Below are 17,340 nucleotides of genomic sequence, written 5' to 3'. Positions count from 1 at the left end.
GTTGCAGGGTTCTATTGCAAATGCCGTCTGATCGGAGAGTCTCAGGGAGGCGAGTAGGATGGTAGTCATGGGGGTAGATAATATTCCACTGCTGAATCTAAGCAGACTTGGAAAGTCAGTTATTGAAGACGTAGCAGTAAGTGTTATCAAAAAATTACTCCAATAAGTAAAAGCTTCTCAGTGCCTTAAGATGCAGCAGCTCAGGCACTCCACTGATCAGATCCAGCAACTCTTCAGAGCACAGCTGGAAGAATGGGACAGTGCAAAGGTGCGGTTTATGGGCATGCTGGAATGTCTTCAGCATAAGATATCTGCTGTGAGACTGAACATGTTATTGGCAGTTATATTAAACTCATTTGCTTGCTTGCACCCCTAGTTTCAGTCTTATAGCTGGGTACAGGGTTTTGAACCCATGTTATGATTTTGTTTTCTTTCCAGTATTTTTACTTTTATTTTCTGTTCTTTAAGTGCTCTGTGTTAACCGGAGTGGTGATCCTCAGTTGACACTAGTAAGCTGGTGTGTATATCACTCCTTTGGGAGCAGAGAATCTGGAAATTCAGTGAGTATTTAGAGGGTTGCGGTTGGGCACTCCAGAGGGACGCTTGAAGGACTCTGGTGTTGTTCTGTGTCTATCCCTAACCTGTACAGAGAAAGCAAGGCCTCTGAAGGCCCAGAGGACAGTGCTAGGGCCAGCAGAGGCTGGTGGAGTCAAGGACCTGATCGACAGACAAGACTTCCTCTTGCTAAGGGCAGGTGATAACAAGGTGCCTAACAATGCAGGGGACCCCAGGAAGCATCATAGCATTACTGATGTCTCAGGGTTCTCGGGTAGCGCCTACTTGCTTCCCTCACCCTCTGACAGGTCTCTGTCTCCCTGCTGATCTACCTGGTGATTCTCTCTATGTTGCTGTTCTTTATAAGGGAGTCAGCTGATCCCTGCTCAGCTGTATCTCCTTAGTAACTCCGTATAGCTGACCCAAGGGATTTAGCCATTAAAGAGCATGCCACCCTGTTACATCTGATACATAAAAGTTGTGTTTCTACTTATCCCTCTTTCTCTTTAGAACCCAGTCGCTCATTCCCTACAGAAAATGCTAGTGATGTCTTTGTTTGATTGAAGACTGAGAACAAGAAAAAACTGCGTCCAGCTCTGGGGCACCCAGACAACTTACCCCTGCTGGAGGTTTTGTGCCAGGAAGAGGTAAAAAGACAAAAAAAACCACAAGCTGATGGGATACTCCTGAATACCCAGAAACTGCAGGTATGAGTGACACAAACTCTAGTTTGTTAGCACCTGTGTGATTTCTTGCTTGAGATCAGTGGTCGGAGTTTAGGTGTGTTTTACCTCCATTGTTAAAAGTGAACTGGGAAACTTGTTTTAATGGTAGGGAGCCCCCAACAAAGACAATATCTTTTGACTCTTCATTCTGTGCTGTCATCATTAGACCCTATGATCTTCATAAGAGTGCATGGATACAGATTTATAGTTAATCTGTTATTCCCATAGGCTAAGTCTACACTACGAGTTTTTTGGTACAAAATATGCTAATGAGGGACTCATTTGCATGAGTCGTGATCTCATTTGCATATTTTCTGCTGAGCCATTTTTGCACTGTGGTTTTTGCTCAAAAACCAACAGTGTGGACGTTTTCTTCTTGTTCAAAAACACCTTTTTCTGCAAGATCCTTATGCCCCAAAAAAGGAGGTTTACCACACTGACAACCCACCCTCCAGGACCTGTCTATTTGAGTGCTGCCATTCCCCTTCGCTGGCTCTCATCACTCATCACTCAGGACTGTGGTTGCCTCTGCTACCCAGACTTGCGTTCTTTCCATCTCAAAGCATAGTGGCTCCCGCAGCTGAACCCCATCAAACCCCATTCATCTTACATATGTGGTGAAATGGAAACTCTTCTTCTGTTGGGACCTCCAATGTAACCTGAAACTCTTATTGGCCTCCAGTCCCCAGGTGCTGAAGTATCTGGTCTCCTTGAAACATCAGAGACTGGCTACCTCCTCGTTGAAGGTTCACCGGGCAGCTATTTTGGCCTTTCACCAGCGTGAGGATGGTTACTTTGTTTTCATGAGCTCCTGGTTGGGCATTTTTTCGAGGGTATGGATAGACTCCACCCACCAGCGCAGCCCCCTGTCCCTGCTTGGGATCTTAACCGGGTCCTCTCAGCCCTCACAGGTCTCCCATCCTCCACCCCTTTGATCCTTTATCAACATGTTTGTCACTTTACCTTTCATGGAAGGTTGCCATCATCTCTGCTAGGTGGGCGTCAGAACTCTGCACCCTCATGTCAGAACCTCACAATGCTGTTTTCCATAGACACATGGGTCAGCATCGCCTTCACCCAGCTTTTCTTCCCAAAAGTGTTCTCTCCCTTCAATATTGGTCAGGAAATTTCCTTGTGGTTTTCTACTCCAAACCTAGAGCTCATAAGAACAGCCATACTGGGTCAGACCAAAGGTCCATCTAGCCCAGTATCCTGTCTTCTGATAGTGGCCATTGCTAGGTGCCCACATAGGAAATGAACAGAACAGGTAAGCATCAAGCAATTCCACCCATCACCCATTCCCAGCCTCTGACAAACAGGGTAGGGGCACCATTCCTACCCACTTTGGCTAATAGCCATTAATGGACCTAACCTTCATGTATTTATCTATTTCTTTTTTTGAACCCTTGTTAAAGTTCTGGTCTTCAAGACACCCTCTGACAAGGAGTTCCACAGGTTGATTGCGCGTTGCATGAACAAAAACTTCCTTTTGTTTGCTTTATTAATTTTGTTTGATGATCCCTAGTTCTTATGTTATGGGAATAAGAAAATAACATTTCCTTATTCATTTTTTCCATCCCAGTCATGATTTTATAGACCCCTATCATATCTCCCCCACCTTAGTCTCCTCTTTTCTAAACTGAAAAGTCCCAGTCTTCTTAATTTCTCTTAATAGGACACCTATTCCAAACCTATAATAGTTTTTGTTGCCCTTTTCTGAAATTTTTCCAATGCTTTTCCATCTTTTTTGAGATGAGGGGACCACATCTGCTCACAGTATTCAAGATGTGGGCATACCATGGATTTATACAAAGGCAATAAGAGGTTCTTTGTCTTATTCTCTATCCTATTTTTAATTATTCCTAACATTGTTTGTTTGTTTTTTGACTGCTGCTACACATTGAATGGATGTTTTTAGAGAAGTATCCACAATGACTCTAAGGCTGTGTCTAGACTCCATCGATGGAGCCATGTAGATGAGGGTTGTAGGCAAAGGGAAATGAAGCCGTGATTTAAATAATTGCGGCTTCATTTAAATTTACATGGCTGCCGCGCTGAGCCGACAAACAGCTGATCAGCTGTTTGTCGGCTCAGCACGCTAGTATGGACGCTCCGCGCCAACCTGAAAGCCTTTTATCAACATCCCCCTTGTGCCTCGTAGGATGAGGTTTACAGGGGATGTCGATAAAAGGCTTTCATGTCGGCAGGGGAACGTCCAGACTAGCACGCTGAGCCGACAAACAGCTGATCAGCTGTTTGTCGGCTCAGCACGGCAGCCATGTAAATTTAAATGAAGCCGCGATTATTTAAATCGCGGCTTCATTTCCCTTTGCCAAAAAACCAAATCTACATGGCTCTGTCGACGTAGTTTAGATGTACCCTAAGATCTGAAGAAGTGGGCTATTCCCACGAAAGCTCATGATACCATCTACATGTTTTGTTAGTCTTTAAAGTGCTACCGGACTATTTGTTGTACTTTAAGTTTATCCTGTACAGACTAACTCGGCTACCCCCTGAATGTCTTGAGTGGTAACAGCTAATTACTCCCCATCATTTTGTACATATAGTTAGGATTATGTTTTCCAATATCCATTACTTTGCATTTATCAACATTAAAATTCATTTTCCATTTTGTTTCCCAGTCACCTAGTTTGGTGAGATCCTTTTGAAGCTCTTCACAGTCTGCTTTGGCTTCACTATCTTGAGCAGTTCAGTATCATCTCCAAATGTTGCCACCTCACTGTTTATCCCATTCTCCAGGTCATTTATGAATATTTTGAATAGGATTGGTCCCAGTACAGACCCATGTGGAACACCACTAGTTACCTCTTTCCATTCACAAAACTGATCATTAATTTACCCTTTGTTTCTTATCTTTTAACCTGTTATTAATCCACCAGAGGACCTTCTCTCTTATCCCATGAAAACTTACTTTACTTAAGAGCCTTTGGTGAGGGACTTTGTCAAAGGCTTACTAGAAATCTAAGTACATTATATCCACTGGATCCCCTTTGTCCACATGCTTGTTGACATACTCAAAGAACCCTCGTAGATTAGTAAGGCACGATTTCCCTTTACAGAAACCATGCTGACTTTATTCCATCAGTTTATGTTCATCTATGTGAGGGTATGTCTACACTACCACCCTAGTTCGAACTAGGGTGGTTAATGTAGTCATTCAAAGTTGCAAATAAAGCCCGGGATTTAAATATCCTGGGCTTCATTTGCATCTTGCCGGGCGCCGCCATTTTTAAATCCCCGTTAGTGCGGACTCCGTGCCTGTGGCTACACGCGGCACGGAGTAGGTAGTTCGAATTAGGCTTTCTAATTCGAACTACCGGTACACCTCGTACCCTGACTGTCAATTCTATTATTTACTATAGTTTCAACTAATTTACTCAGTACTGATGTTAGACTTACAGGCTGTAATTGCCAGGATCACCTATAGACCCCTTTTTAAATATTGGGATCATATTAGCTAGCTTCCATTCATTTGGTGCACATGATGATTTAAAAGGTGGGTTAGAAACCATAATCAGTTCTGCAATTTCACATTTGAGTTCTCTGAGAACTCTCGGGAGAATGCCAATGCGAGAACAGAGACTGCACTCCCTGGATGTCAGGCGAGCTCTTGCATTCTACATCGGCAGGGCTAAACCTTTTCGTAAATCCTCTGTTGGAAATAATCCAGGAAACTCTGGATGCAGGTGAAAACAAGCGGAGGATTTATTATACACCAGCTGATGGAGTGACACGCAGGGGTTACCCTGGTGAACACTGGTTAATTAACACAATATAATAGGTTATATAGTCAGCAGGTGGACGGAGGAAAATGATTTGATAGGTCTAGCAGCAAGACGAAATGAGCACATAAGCCAATAGAACTACTAAAGATTACATAATATCTCCGCCCATTGCAAAGTAACAACTCATTAATTAATATACAGGTGGTTATTGTTCAAATGCCGAAACATGTCAGCAAAACAGTAATAACATTTTACTCTGCATAAATGATGATGTTTCTATAGCAGGCAGGTATGGCCTTGAGTTGGTGCAGTGCTTGGTTCTCAGGCTCATTATCTAGGAGTGAAGCAAGGCAGTTAAGCAAATTTTATGAATGTTATCTTAAGCAAAATGTGTTACGTTACTAACTGAGATCCTGTCCGAGTGTCTTAGAACGTGGTTGCTATGGTGCCCAGGGTCTTTTTACTGCCTGCAGCTCTTATCCTGACTGTGGTGTTCCCAGGCCTGATCCCAGGATGGAGTCATGCTGTTTAGAGGCCTACTAGCACATTTAGGGCTGCCTCAGTTTACCCTACATCCTCCCAGCTGTTCATAGCAGTAGCAGATCACATGAAGGGCTACCTGATTCATCACAGCACAACTCCTCCTGGATCACGGTGTGCATGCACATGTGTTATGACCCTGCTAAGGTTTCCCTGTTTCTCTCATGGCGCACTCAAAAATGTGGGTGCAGGCCTTTTTGGCTGCTTTTCTGGCCCACGTTCTTCCAGGAAATCTGCAGGACTCCAACATGGTCCTTAGTCCATACCTTTACTTTGCACTATGCTATTGAACATACGTCCAGACGTGATGCAGCTTTTGGTGCCACAGTACTTGAATCAGCTACTAATTGACTCCGACCCCTCCTCCTGGGAATGGCTTATGAATCACCTCAACTGGAATACATACTAGCAAGCAATGGAAGAAGAAAAAACAGCAAGAAGGAAGAGCCGTGCGTGGGTAGGCAGGGTCATATATAGTGCACCACACCTGCACCACTCCAGGGGGCTCCACAGTTGACCCAATGGAGAGCAGCAAGAGTAAACTTTCTAGCAGGCATAGACACAGTGTGGGCACACCTCAGTTGGAATACATATGAGCAGCACATGGTGAAGAACAAGTTACAATGTTGAGTAACCATTTTTTATTCCAGTGTCCTCCGTTGCATCTTCTGGGTACATAGACAAAATGGACAAAAACTTGCAAACCCTTCACATTAGAAATGGGCCAAAGCTCATCCACATTTTTAAGGTGTCCATCGCCATGACAGCGAGGGCACCAAAACATCATTTTAGAAGTTACCAACAGTCCTGCCTGCCTGTCAATTTTAGTTTGAGCTGCTCACGTGTAGGGCTTTAAATTTAGGTGGTTTACTTGAGTACAATTTAATGTGGTACGGTCCCCGTAACTTTAAAATCATCGCTCAAGATTTTAAAAAACAATGTTCTTGGCACTATCCCCATGAGAGGGATTAGCTTGATGATGATTGGCCTTGCTCAGAGCAGGTCTCCAAAGGGCATGATCCCCTATGTGCCGCCGGGAGCAATTTGGCATGTCCGTGGTTGGTGTGTTGTTGGCTCATTAGAGGCACCAGTGGTTAGGAGGCAGATATTTCTAGAGGAGACCAGGCTTGAGTCGTATGACACATTCATTTAAAATCAGGAGAGCAGATCGTGGCTGGGCTTACAAGTGCTTGGGAGGAAAGGAGATGGAAGTGTCGCACCCCAGCACCATATGGGTGAGTTTCCGACCTATGGTTTGACGGAGCACAAAGTGGGCAAACTAACTACCACAGCTGCTGGCACATAAACTCTGCAAGGAGCATACTTAGCAAACGGAGGTGTTTATTCAAATCCCCGGCTGATGAAGAACGTCTCTTTTTAGAGCAGCAATAAAACACACCTTGGAGAACGCCCTCACCCTCCAGCCCGTCTCAATATGTTTTGTCTTCCAAAGAAAGGCTGGCTCTAGGCCACAGGTGTGGCAACAGTTATTGTACGCGAGCAGCTTGCTCCTGACTGGGATTACACGGACCGAGGGAGAGTTTGTGAGCAAGGATTGGACTGCGTCAGAGCACGTCAGGATTCTCATAGGCTTGCAAACTGCCCATCTCATTACTATTTGTATTGATAAGGATATAAAATAAGAGGTTTTGGAGCCTGCTGCTCTCTATAGAGAGCTCCCAGCTCCCAGCTTCTAAAGACTGCTCCAGTCAACAGCTGTCAGCAATAAGGTCCCCAGTTCCTGGTGGAAATATTTGGGTACACGATGAACAAGGACCAAGGTACCTGTAAATTTGCCTTTAAGACATTCTATGAGCTGTGTCATGTCTAATCTTGTTTGGCTTTTGAAAGAATGCAGCAAGTGTGGGGTTTGTAGGGAGACGATGTTTTAAATGCAGAGAAAGAACTTTAAAGTGGCAGATAGTAAATACAAAAGACAAACCAATATACTGTTAATTTAGGTCCATTTCCTGCTCTTGGCAATGTCAAGATAGATCTGAATTACTTCTACTAGCTCTCGTAGATCTGATTTATGCTGGGATAGTTTATACCAGAACAATATTTGTCCCCTTTTCTTGCAGAAGTTGAATCAAATTCATATCTGTGTCTGGAGATGAGGGAAGTCTTAGGCACGCATGCAATTTTTAATATTCCTTCGGGCTTTCTTTCTCTATATCCCTTTCCCAATTTTCTCTTGCTCTCAAACACTTTCATTTTTTTTCCACAAAGGAATGGAAGCAGTATATGCTTTTGATATGTAGTGTGTATATATATATATATTGTAGACCGAGAGTTATTTTTGTCCTCCCGATGGGGCCAAATTCTTCTCATTTACAGTAATGCAATAATTAGCAGAGTAGAAAGCAGCTGCTGCATATCAGCCCCAGTAAAGTCTCACCAATGTAATGGGAGAGAATTTGTACCTGTGCATTTTACCTATATGCATTTATGTTTATAATGAATTTAGGACTCAATCCTGACCCACTAAAGACAATGGAAGTTCAGTCAAGGCAGGATGGGGCCCATACTTTTTGATCTATTTGGGGAATATGAAAGATTACCCATAAGCACATGATATAAAATACGGTGCTGGCTTTCTATCAGATGTAAAAAACACTTTTTTTTTTTTGCTCTCCCCAGTGTGTCAGTTGATTTTGTATCTTTACAAATAATTTCCAGGGAAAATCTCTCACACACAAAAATCCCAGGCTCTTAGTTGGATTTGCAACCTTCCTGCATTCATCATTCTAGCACATAGCAGAAACGCACCATTTGTGAGTGTAACTCTATGGCATTCAGAGCCTCAACCTCTGACTGGATTGTGCAATTAATATGTTGCTCTGGTGTAGTCAGTGGAGCTGTTTCCATTAGGACTACTTGCATGAGTGAAAGTTTCTAGAGTTTGCTCCATCTCCCTTTCTTTCCTCTGTAGACTACAGATTTCATGACCCTTTCTTCATAACCAACATGTTTTCTTGAAACTGGATTTATTCTGGGGAAAAGCGTCTAAGGAAAAAGAACGATTCGGCTGTGTCTACACTGGTGCGATCTCGCGCAAAAGTGGCCACTCTTGCGCAAAAACTTGCTGCCTGTCTACACTGGCTGCATGTTCTTGTGCAAGTAAACTGATGTTCTAATGTATAAAATCAGGGCTTCTTGCGCGAAAACTCTGACGCTCCTGCTCATGAATAAGCCCTCTTGTGCAAGAGCTCTTCCAGAAGAGGCCAGTGTAGAGAGGCAACATGAATTTCTTGCACAAGAAAGCCCTATGGTTAAAATGGCCATCAGAGCTTTCTTGCGTAACAGAGCGTCTATACTGGCATGGGCAAGAGCACATGCCAGTGTAAACGCTCTCTTCTGGAAGAGCTTTTGCAGAAGAACTCTTCCGCAAAAGAGTTTTTGCGTGAGAACACACCAGTGTAGACGTAGCCTTTCTGTTTAACAATTAGCCTGTGAAACTTAAAAACATTTCCATCTCCTGATTCTTCATAATTTATGTGATCCAACTATGAATGGTCCAAAATCTTTTTAAGATTGAATTCTCTCTCTCTCTCTCTCTCTCTCTCTCTCTCTCTCTCTCTCTCTCTCTCTCTCTCTCCATATTTCAGCTTTTAAAGCAAACCTATTTATTTGATGAAAAGAACAGGGCGTTATCCCAATGTATCTATTATGTCAGAAAGCATGATTTGAGATGAGCGACTTAAAAATGTGGTAGAACTGGTACTTGCTTCCCTGGTTGTTTCTGAAAGAGCAATTGATTAAGATTTAGTTTGCTTCCCGTAGAGCTGTGGGCAGGGCAGTGTTTTCTGGGGACACGTATGTGACAGCTATAGAAAGAGCTGCCGGTGACGTGGCTTGAGCAGATTTCAGTTGCAACTCGGGGCTAGTCAAAGAAGGGTGTTTCCTAGGGGTAGATCCCTTCTATTGTGAGAGAAAATCCACAGGAAGCATTGGTGGATCTACTCCAGTCCAAAGAACTCTGCTCATTTAACCAGCATGGGTTGACAATGAACACTAAGTCCCTTTAATTTTTGAGAAGTCCCATTATCCATTGGCTTGGAGAGAGAGAGAGATCTTGGATCTGCTGTGTTAATATCTAAGGAGTAAGTGGTCCAGGAGAGGCACCACTGTCACTATACAAACACTAAACAGTTGATCTGGCTCAGTGTTTTTGACTACAAAGAGTTTTTGGCCAGCTTAGCCCTATGACAACCAATGCTACTGAAATGATCTTTTACTAAAACATGTACCTGGTTTTGCTTGGGTCCTTCAGGGCAGGGGGTTGTGGGTGTGGGAAATGCAGGAGTCAGGAGGGGACTCAGGATGGGGGGGAGCTGTGGAGGTGTGCAGGATGGGGGTGTGCAGGACTTAGGATGAGTGGGAGGGCTTAAGGCAGGGGACTGGGAGGTTGCGGGGGGAGGGCTTACTGGGGCTGCCCATGGGAGTGAGGGTGGTGCTCCTCCAGTGGCAGCTCCTGTCGGGGGGTGGGGTTGCGCTGGCCTAGAGGCACTTCCTGGGGATGAGCTGCCCAGCCCCCTCAGTCTGGTGGCTACTTGTGGAGGGGGTGGGGGCTACCTGGCCCCTTCAGCTGGCAGCTCCTTGTGCAGGGGGGTTGGGGCAGGGATGGCTGGATCCCCCCACCGGTGGCTCCTCCCAAGGGAGGAGGATCTGGAAGGGCCTCTAGCTTCCTCGAATGGCCTGTCTGAGGGGAGCAGAGATATGCAGGTCAGCCCTGGCCTCCTGCCTGTCCTATCAGCCCCCTCCCTTTCCATGCGCTGAGAAAACATGCGGATTCCTGGCACAAACCTACCCTACCTTCCTTTAAATTAGGATAAGAGTAAGCTGCCTACCAAATTTGGGAGAGGGAAGGTCCTAGCTCTTTCCATTTAGGAGGAATTCTGGAACAAACAGACTCACGAAAGGACAGACTCACAGACAGACAGACGCACCAACTCTCTAAAACAGGGGTTCCAAAAGTGAAAATAAGAGTTCCGTGAGAAAATTCCATTACAGTAAAATGTATGATTTAAATAATAGTAATTAATATGTAAGCATTTATGAGTGTACGAGTTTTACTGAAAACAATTTTCAGGTGTGTTTGCCACAATAAGTGTCCCTGTGTAATGCTAGCTTAGCCAGAGAGAGGGGACGATGATGTCACTCATCAGCACTGCGTGCGCAATGAGTCAATGGTGCAATCTCCTATAATATACCACCAACTTTCCATATTAAACCACATATAAAAAGAATTTGCCAAGAAAAAGAAGAAAAACCACTCTTTGCATTGAAAACTGCCAATATAATGAATATTAGGTTTTCAGCGTTATTTTTTGTACACATGAAACGTGATTTTTGTTTTTAAATATGTGGAATTGAACTAAATATTGATCTCATGACCTTGTTTGGCACTTGTTTATTATTATCCTTATTTATTTGTGGTCTACTTTTTCAGCTCCATATATAAGACTGTTATGAGGGGTTCCACAAAATTCTTTCGAGTTTAAAAGGGTTCCGTGGCCAAATAAAATTGGGAAACACTGTTCTAAAATCTATACATAATTAGAAATACAGTAAGACAATCAATTTAAGCATTGAATATATTTGTATTACTTAAGGCTTTCATTTAACTGATATCCCTTCTTCCCTTTCCCTTGAGCTATAATTGGAGTTTTTATAAGGAAAACCTTCTCTTTGACAGCTTTTTAGGTGATATTAATGATCATAATAACTCATTTTTTCAGGGGGAAAAAACAAAGGCAGGTTAGGTGAGGCTAGAGCTGCTGTTGCTGTTAACGTCTGAGTCAGTTTCTTTAAACACAAAACAAGACAAACACAAACAAAAGGGAAGAGAAAGAATAGCAAAAATAGAAAAGGGAGCTGCTATCTTTGGGTTGGCTTTCACTTGCCGTCTCTCTGCCAGGAGAATATTGGCATAGCTTATGATCTTATTAGATACTCCGAGATCTGTCAGACTTATATCATCCATCTATTTAGGTCTGTGTTGCTCAACCATGGATACACATATCCTGGGGGCTGCGCAGAGGTCTTCTGTGGGTACATCAATTCACTTGGGTATTTGCCTATTTACAACAGGCTGCATCAAAAGCCCTAGGAAAGTGAGAGAAAGTACAATTTTATTCAAGCTCTGACTTGTTTATACTGCTCCATGTACTGTACACTGAAAAGTACAATATTTTCAACTTATTTTACACTTACTTGGTAAAATGAAACCATAAGCAATTTTGCGGCAACAGTGCGCTGGGACATTTGTGTCTGATTCTGTAAGCCAGTCGTTTTTAAGTGAGGCGAAACTAGGGGGTACACAAGACAAATCAGACTTAAAGGGATTCTATGGTCTGGAAAGGTTTAAGTCATTGCTTTTAACAGCCTTCCTGGTCAAAGACTCATACTGTTGTTACAAGAAAACGCAATCTTGGCTGGCTAAGCTAGACACTTATTAAACTAAAGCAAAGAGACACAATCTGGTGGGGAAGGAGGACACAAGTGGGAGAGGTTAAAGCAGGAACCCATGTCTCCCATTCCAGGTGCTTTGCGAGGTTTATGTGAAGCTTGTAAAGGTGGGCCTTGCATCTTGTTCTTTAGGACATCTTACAATCTCACAGTAGAACCAGGGTGCCCAGGAAGTAGTGGGGGTGGCAGGATAGTGAAGCTTGCTTCTTTCACTCCAGCTGTTCTCGGTGTTTTGACATCGATTTTGGCTCATTACTTCCTGGTTCCTCCCTCCTTGTTTATCAGTCATGATCTGAACCCCGTCCTTGGGTGGTGCTGGACCTTTAGGTTTGTATGAATTCCATCTGCCTTTCAGTTTTCTATCAACATTCATTGTTACTCGTGATTGTGATGTCACAGAGGCTCCCTTGGGACTGTGCTGATCATGCCACTGAGCCCGCTTACCTGCCCTTTGGGGTGCCCTATCATCCTGTGCTGCTGGGCCAGAAGATCTGGTCTCCCCTAGTGAAGGCACAGAGTTGGGGTAACATCCCCTCGCCCCCCGCCACAGATGCTGAACCAGCCCAATTCTGGGAAGTCTCAGCTATTGGGCTATTGACAGCATCCAGGAGCATCCCCCCAAAAGAGACCAAAACCCCAAATAAATCCACCTTACTCTGAATAAAAAAAGTTGCGCAGAAAAACTATGTAAGATTTGCTCTTTTTATTAGTGACAAGGAGATATGCACAGCTGTTGCTCTCTCCCAGATATCAGTTCATAGAATTATAGAACCATAGACCTGGAAGAGACCTCAGAAGGTCATCAAGTCCAGCCCCCTGCTCTAGGCAGGACCAATCCCAACTAAATCAACCCAGCCAGGGCTTTGTCAAGCTGAGACTTAAACACCTCTAGGGATGGAGACTCCACTACTTCCCTAGGTAACCCATTCCAGTACTTCACCACCCTCCTAGTGAAATAGTTTTTCCTAATATCTAACCTGGACCTCTCCCACCACAACTTGAGACCATTGCTCCTTGTTCTGCCATCTGTCACTACTGAGAACAGCCTCTCTCCATCCTCTTTGGAACCTCCCTTCAGGAAGTTGAAGGCTGCTATCAAAGCCCCCCTCACTCTTCGCTTCTGCAGACTAAACAGACCCAACTCCCTCAGCCTCTCCTCATAGGTTATGTGCTCCAGCCCCCTAATCATTTTGGTTGCCTTCCGCTGGACCCTCTCCAATGCGTCCACATCCTTTTTGTAGTGGGGGGCCCAGAACTGGACACAATACTCCAGATGTGGCCTCACCAGAGTTGAATAAAGGGGAATAATGACATCTCTGGATCAGTTGGCAATGCTCCTCTTAATGCAACCTAATATGCCATTAGCCTTCTTGGCTACAAGGGCACACTGTTGACTCATATCCAGCTTCTCATCCACTGTAACCCCCAGGTCCTTTTCTGCAGAACTACTACTTAAGTGGTTGGTCCCCAGCTTGTAACTATGCTTGGGATTCTTCCGTTCCAAGTGCAGGACTCTACACTTGTCTTTGTTGAACCTCATCAGATTTCTTGTGGCCCAATCCTCCAATTTGTCTAAGTCACTCTGGACTCTATCTCTGCCCTCAAGCGTATCTACCTCTCCCCCCAGCTTAGTGTCATCCACAAACTTGCTGAGGGTGCAATCCATCCCCTCATCTACGTCATTAATAAAGATATTGAACAAAACCGGTCCTAGAACCGAACCTTGGGGCACTCCGCTAGAAACCGACCGCCATCTTGACATCAAGCCGTTGATCACTACCCGCTCGGCCCGGCCTTCTAGCCATCTTTCTAGCCATATTACCGTCCATTTATCCAATCCACATTCCCTTAACTTGCTGGCAAGAATATTGTGGGAGACCGTATCAAAAGCCTTGCTAAAGTCAAGGTATATCACATCCACTGACTTTCCCATGTCCACAGAGCCAGTTACCTCATTATAGAAGCTAATCAGATTGGTCAGGCATGACTTGCCCTTTGTGAATCCATGCTGACTATTCCTAATCACTTTCCTCTCGTTCAAGTGCCTCAAAATGGATTCCTTAAGGATCCCTTCCATGATTTTTCCAGGAACCGAGGTAAGACTGACCGGCCTATAGTTCCCTGGATCGTCCTTTTTCCCTTTTTTGAAGATGAGCACTACATTTGCCTTTTTCCAATCATCTGGGATTTCTCCCAATCTCCAGGACTTTTCAAAGATAATAGCCAAAGGCTCCTCAATGACATTTGCCAACTCCCTCAGTACCCTCAGATGCATTAAGTCCAGACCCATGGATTTGTGTATGTTTAGCTTTTCTAAATAGTTCCTAACCTGTTCTTTACCCACCACGGGTTGTCCATCTTCATCCCATTTACACTGGGCTTGTTAATAAACAAAAGGGTTTTTATTGAATATAAAAAGCAGGATTTAAGTGATTGCAAATAAAACAGACAGATCAAAGCAAATTACTAAGCCAAAACATGCCAGTTAAGCCTAACACACTAAGACAAATTATTTCAACGTTAATTCCTCATCCTTCTCCTCATTCCAGGTAAAATCCTTCAAGACAGAATTGATATTTTTTTCCCTGGCCTGGCCAGTCTACAGCTTTTTAGAGTTCTATAGAGTTCTTTGTTCTCAGGTGTCTTCATGTATTTCATCTTAAAGTGGGGAGGCAATTTCAAAAGACAGCTAAAGACAAAAGGCTGATTGCTTTCCATTCCTTAAATAGACTTTCATGCCAGAGTGGGGAAGGAGCCATGACAGCAAGCGTACTCCAATGCCAGATTAATAAAGGAAAAGAAAGAACTTTTATTATTACAACAATATTCCTGTTGCAAGCATAATGACTCGATGGAAAGGTAACAAAACATACTCATGGGCTGAAAGTAGGAATAAGACATCCTCCGGAAAAGGGCTTATTTTCCGGAGAATCACGTCTAGACTGGCGCTTTTCTCCGGCTTATCCCCAAGCCGGAAAAAAGCGGCAGCCATGTAAATGCAAATGCCGCGGGGGATATTTAAATCCCCCGCGGAATTTGCAATTCCGAAGTCTACATTAGCATCCCTTTTCCGGAAAGGGGTGCCAATGTAGACATAGCCATGGAGAAACTCCATGGGCCTAGAACTTAGTTACAAAGAAAAAACCAAAACATCTTTTAAACAGTGCCAGATCTCAGATCCCATACCCAACCCTTAAAACAATAAAGCCTAACGAAACTATCTAAACTTTACCCTACTTACAGAAAATGAAGAATGGAGTCTTGGAGAGAGAGAGAGACATGATTGTCCCTCTCTGTAGCTGTAGAGAACACACACCCAGAGAGACAAAAGGGAGAAAGGAAAAAACCCAAATTCCTTTGTCCTGGTTTGAAAGTCCCACCTACATTCCTACTGGTCACTCCACCTGGCTAGGTGTAGTTAACCCCTTAATCCCCAGGCTGCTGGCTAACCCTCATAATCATGACAGAGGGCGTCCTGCTGTGTCCCACCCCAGGGTCAGGAGCATATCAGGTCTCTTCACACATGCGTGTGGCTATCAGGCCAAGGCCCCTGTGTGACAGGTAGCTGGAGCCACCTGCCCAGGAGTGGCACGGCACTTGCTCACCTATGCACAGGTGGCTGAGTGATCCGTGGTGATGCGTGCTGTCCCTGATCTCCCTCCCCATCCCTCCCCGAGGAAGGGGACAGTGATGGCACTTAAATGGTGTGGCCTCCCTGGAAGACCCTGCTGATTCTGCTGCTGGGACAGCTCAGGGGTCCTGGTGGTGTGGCGGCTCCTGCTCTGTGCCCTGATCAGGGCCTTCTGGTCCCAGCTCGCTGCCCCCCGGAGTGGCATGAACCATCCCGCCCCCCAGGATGTGGTCCAGTGCCTCGAAGTAGGGGCAGATGTCTGCCCCTGCTGAGGAGCTGCCCCGAGTGGCCCTGGCGTACCCCTGGCACAGCTCTTTAATTTTCAGGTGCACCTGCTCCTGGGTGCACCTGTGGCCTTTCTGGGCCATCGTGGCAGCTATGAGGCCGTAGACAGCCGCATTCCTCCATCTAGTGCGGAGGTCATGGACATTGGAGGCCTGTCCCCAAACCTCAATGAGGTCCATGATCTCCTCACTAGACCAGGAGGAAGCATGGCATCTACGACCCCTGGCTGACTCCCGGGTGCTAGGGGACGGCTGGCTGGCACTGGCTGCCTGGCTCATCGTGGGGCCACTGAGTTGGTGCAGAGACTGCTGGCAGGCCTGGATCTGGCATGTGCAATCTGGCCAGAGTCTTTCCCTTTAAGAGCTCCGGGGCTAGGGGAGAGGAGAGGAGTTTTCCTGGTTGTGCCCAGAATGGCCACCAGGGCTCCCTGAGAAGGGCAGGAGGCCCCCTATTTCGAATTAAGTGTCTACACAGCACTTAATTCGAAATAGCTATTTCGAATTTGGTGTTACTCCTCGTAGAATGCGGTTTACCAAATTCGAATTAAGTGCTCCGCTATTTCGATTTAATTTCAAAATAGCGGTTTGCATGTATAGCTGCTATTAAAGTTAATTTGAAATAATGGCTGTTATTTCGAATTAACTTTGCAGTACAGACATACCCCAATTGATTAAATTAGAAGTAATACACCTTTACTTAACAACTTAAAGAAACAGGGTTTACTAGACTAAACATGAATAAAATCAATTAACAAAGTACACAGAAATAAAGGAAACTTATCTAACTGGCATTTACACTGCCACCATCTATCCAACCCCAAAGTGTGCATTCCTCTGGATTCACTTGCTTGTGTGGGTGCACTTGAAGGTCTGCAGCTGAAGTGGAGACAGCACTATGCAGGTTGTGTGTCAGTTCAGCCAGGCAGCCAGCTGCAAAATCGCTCTGCCACCGGAGTAGGCTCCAGCAAATATCAGCAGCTCTGGTTCATTGGGTAGATCACTCTAGCTCTTTTTGGACCAACAGTCAGTTTGTCTTCTATGCTCCATCCCAGACCACAGTTACCCTCTGTGCAGGGTTATGCAGGCCCTTCTCAGCCACAGGCACAGCCAAAGTCTCTCCCTTCCAGGGACAATCACCAACAGCCCCTGAAGCAGCCTGCGAAATCCAAGCCCCAGCAGGCTCTCAGTAACAGGCTCTAGCTCCAACAAAACAGCTCCTGGCCTGGAAAAGGCTCCATATCAGCAATCTGGCTCTTCTCTCCAAATGGAGCCTCCCCTAATTCTCTCTCTCCCTGCCTGGAAGAGCCACAGTTCCCTCCTTTTTTCCAAGGGCTCATGGGAGCTATAGTCTCTAGGGCTAGATTGCAGCACAAAGGATCCTTCCAGTA

The 17,340-nt window shown here is 44.9% G+C and overlaps 1 protein-coding gene and 1 long non-coding RNA gene across 3 annotated transcripts in view; one reads left to right on the top strand and one right to left on the bottom strand.

Moving 5' to 3' along the window:
• The first annotated feature begins 7,134 nt into the window (after window positions 1-7,134).
• LOC102455524 (histo-blood group ABO system transferase 1-like) overlaps window positions 7,135-17,340 on the top strand; it is a 41,091-nt gene continuing 30,885 nt past the window's right edge. The window contains exon 1 of one of the 2 annotated variants that reach the window (XM_089772937.1): window positions 7,135-7,347. In XM_089772937.1, coding sequence (XP_089629063.1) covers window positions 7,332-7,347 — 16 coding nt within the window. In that variant the 5' untranslated portion in view covers window positions 7,135-7,331. The remainder of the gene's footprint in view (window positions 7,348-17,340) is intronic. The other variant, XM_075905159.2, reaches the window with a different exon arrangement.
• Window positions 11,345-12,574, bottom strand: LOC112547166 (uncharacterized). The gene is made up of 3 exons (XR_003090908.3): window positions 12,180-12,574; window positions 11,783-11,877; window positions 11,345-11,674 (listed from the first exon to the last, which is right to left on the bottom strand). It is a non-coding gene; the product is annotated as an uncharacterized LOC112547166 (long non-coding RNA).

The sequence above is a fragment of the Pelodiscus sinensis genome, chromosome 23 (genome assembly GCF_052426305.1).
Source record: "Pelodiscus sinensis isolate ZL-2025 chromosome 23, ASM5242630v1, whole genome shotgun sequence".
Taxonomy (NCBI): Eukaryota; Metazoa; Chordata; order Testudines; family Trionychidae; genus Pelodiscus; species Pelodiscus sinensis.
The sequence above is the reverse complement of the archived record's forward strand: the minus strand, read 5'-3'. Positions and strand labels throughout refer to the sequence as shown.